This window comes from Bactrocera oleae, chromosome 2, assembly GCF_042242935.1.
Source record: "Bactrocera oleae isolate idBacOlea1 chromosome 2, idBacOlea1, whole genome shotgun sequence".
NCBI classification, from domain to species: Eukaryota; Metazoa; Arthropoda; class Insecta; order Diptera; family Tephritidae; genus Bactrocera; species Bactrocera oleae.
In genome coordinates this window covers 51,986,125-51,988,936 of record NC_091536.1, presented here as the reverse complement: position 1 = coordinate 51,988,936, position 2,812 = coordinate 51,986,125, and the positions used below count along the sequence as shown (strand labels likewise).

Sequence of the window (2,812 nt, the reverse complement as noted above, 5' to 3'; positions counted from 1 at the left end):
CTACATTTTCTTCAATTATACACTCAATGTAGCGGTGGTCTGAGAAGGAGTGTTCTTCCAATACCCTCCAATGTGTTATTTTATCCACCAGTTCTTCCGATACCAGTGTTATATCTAATACTTCCTGTCGGTTTCTGGTTATAAATGTTGGCGTACTACCTTTGTTACATAACAGAAGCTTACTTCCTATTAGATAATTAAAGAGCAACTCACCCCTTTCATTAATGTCCGTGCTTCCCCATAGATTATGGTGCGCATTGGAGTCGCATCCAAGTATGATCGAACACTTGGATGCTTCGGCGTCTCGTACCAGCTCCTTGAACAGCTGCGATGGTACTGCTACCTCGTCGTACGGCATGTAGCATGATGCGAGCCGGTATTTCCTCTTGCTCGTCTCCCAGCTTACTACCGTAGTGTCCTTACTACTGTAATTGTGTAATAAAAAGACATTAAGCTTTTTGTTAGCCAATATACATGTCCTTGGCTTACCTACACAACCATTCGCGTATAGATTGTAACCTGGTGTCCTCAGACCGCAGATACGCCCTCCGTTAACCCATGGCTCCTGAATGAGGACAAAGTCAGGCCGTTCTTCTGCCATGCGGTTAACTAGGGCTAGAGACGCTAGTTTGCTGTAGTGTAAATTAATTTGGAGAAGACGCATTAGTTATGGTCTTCTCTGCATCATCATGAGAGTCGCTTAAAAGCTCACTCTCAGTGTAGAGTTTAGAGAGTCTGTCCGCAAGTTCAGACCCCGAAGTACACTCACCTTGATCCGTGATCTCTGCGTCGCTCGAGGACTCCACTGGATCTTCCTCGACTTCGCACTCCGATTCCGATGCCAAGTTTTCTCCTGCATCGGCGTCTGATTTGTAGGTCATGACCTTTACTTTTGTGAATCCGTAGTTGATCTCTCCGCCACTTTTCGCTAGCGGTTCTACGGATTCTTTTGTTAGAAGCAGCAGAATCTGCATTGTGGCTCGCTTCGTCTCCACTCCAGATTCCGCTGCGGGGTCGTCAAAGGCCTTGACGAATCTCCATCCCTCCGTTGGCAGATTTGGGTTGCAGGCTCTTATGAGCTGCATTATTTGGTCCGGCTGCGATGGTGTAGCCGTGATCCATACCCTTGCTCTCGGTCGGGATGGGATATCTTTCCTGTCTACCGCCACCAATTTGGCTCCGGGGTAGACCTCTCCCACTTTAGCTATTGCTGCTTTATATAGCTGGACCGATCTCTCGTCGTCACACGCTATCATCTTTATTTGCCCTTGATACCATCCAGCATCCGCACATGACGGGGGTGGACCTGGATTGCTAAGTAGCACTTCCAAAGCCACATTCGTCAGTGCGGCTTGCACCCATTTCCATTGGGCTCTGGGGATTTTTCCTTCGGGATCACCCTCATCCAGCACACCAATGACAATGCGGTTTCGGGCCACATCAGCAAAAGATCTTACGGGCGTCACGCCCTTAGTTTTCGGTCTCTTTGCTGACGGCTTAGCCTCTTCAGCGGACCTTTGTCTTTTTGTTGCCACTACCGGCGCTTCTAGTTTGAAGTTAGGTAGGACAGCTCTCGCGCAATCAATGGATTCTTGGAGCTCCTTTGTGAGCTCCTCATTGCTTGGCGGTTGCAGCTCCACCTTCTTCAGCAGGTATGCAGCGCGTCGCCTCTCTGCATACTTTGCTTTTGCCGGGTCATCAATCCTGAAGGAAGGCCACTCTCTGGCTGACCCACTACTGGCAGCTTCGCTTTTAGCATCTCCCACCTTCTCCTGCTTGGCTGCCAAGCTTTGGCTACAGGGGTTGGTATGGGCTGCCTCCAGCGTTGCTGTTTTTGTGGCGCCAGCCTTGGCTACTGCCCCCTTAGTATTCGCCTTTGCTCCAGGACCAAGCTTCGCTCCTGTCCTCGCTTTGGCTGTTGTCGAGCTCGTGCCAAACGCTGCTCTTCTCTGGGAGCAACCCGCTCCCTCCGGTCTTTTTGAAGGAGGTCCGGACTCCTTTTTGTTTTTATTTATCATGTTAATGTTTTGGCTCATATTTTGGACCCACGAGTGTAGGGGAAAGTATGTCCGCTTGCGCATAGCCCCCGCTACGCAAGTAAGGCTATCTTATTACGGAGGGCGCCAGGTATCCGTAAGCTCCGTGCGAGACTGGGCTATTTAAGGGCCCCCAGCCAGGTTGATCTTCGGCACGGGTCGCATGACACCTTGATCCAGCCCCTTACCTCCTACCATGGTAAGACCTCCTATCTGGATGCTGCACTATCGAAGAGTACTGAACACCCAGATAGGAAGCCTGACCTTAGCTAGACACCTCGGTATTTCGGAATACTCCAATGATATCGTGGCATGTGTTGAATAATGAATTTAGGCGTATGAGCCCAAAAGTAAACAGCAGTCGACTGGTATTGGTTTTGTTGTCATGTTTTGGAGATACCTCAATCAGAGTGGCAAAAGTGTTTCGACAAATGGTTCAACTGCATGCAAATAGTATATAGAGAGGAGAATATTTTAAAAACCATAAAACGATTTCGATGATTAATATTTGTTTTTGTTTTCTAATCCCGAAATATATAAGGCAATAGAAATCCAACTGAAAGTTACAGTATTGACCCGATTTTGATAACGACGTACTATTATCAGAAAAAGATGTTTGGGTTTAATAAAGATATCCCGCATATTGATCAATGGACATGATGGTCAACCGGATGTTTGAAAATCCTTATATTAGGTATATAAGAGCTAGAAGTTTTCGCCCGATTTTTTTATTTTAAGCACAAGAGTACAATGTGATTAGCGAGTTATTCTTTCTT

General features: G+C 47.3%; 1 protein-coding gene across 1 annotated transcript; it reads right to left on the bottom strand.

Annotated features, from left to right (window-relative positions):
• Positions 1-401: 401 nt before the first annotated feature.
• On the bottom strand, positions 402-2,250 carry LOC138859024 (uncharacterized). Its single transcript, XM_070113157.1, has one exon. It carries the CDS (start codon positions 2,079-2,081, stop codon positions 645-647), a length of 1,437 nt encoding a protein of 478 aa, XP_069969258.1. The 5' UTR covers positions 2,082-2,250; the 3' UTR covers positions 402-644.
• Between the last annotated feature and the right edge of the window lie 562 nt (positions 2,251-2,812).

Bases quoted from the DNA above. Each gene is read 5' to 3' on its own strand.
- LOC138859024 (XM_070113157.1), bottom strand. From the start codon at position 2,081: ATGCGCAAGCGGACATACTTTCCCCTACACTCGTGGGTCCAAAATATG.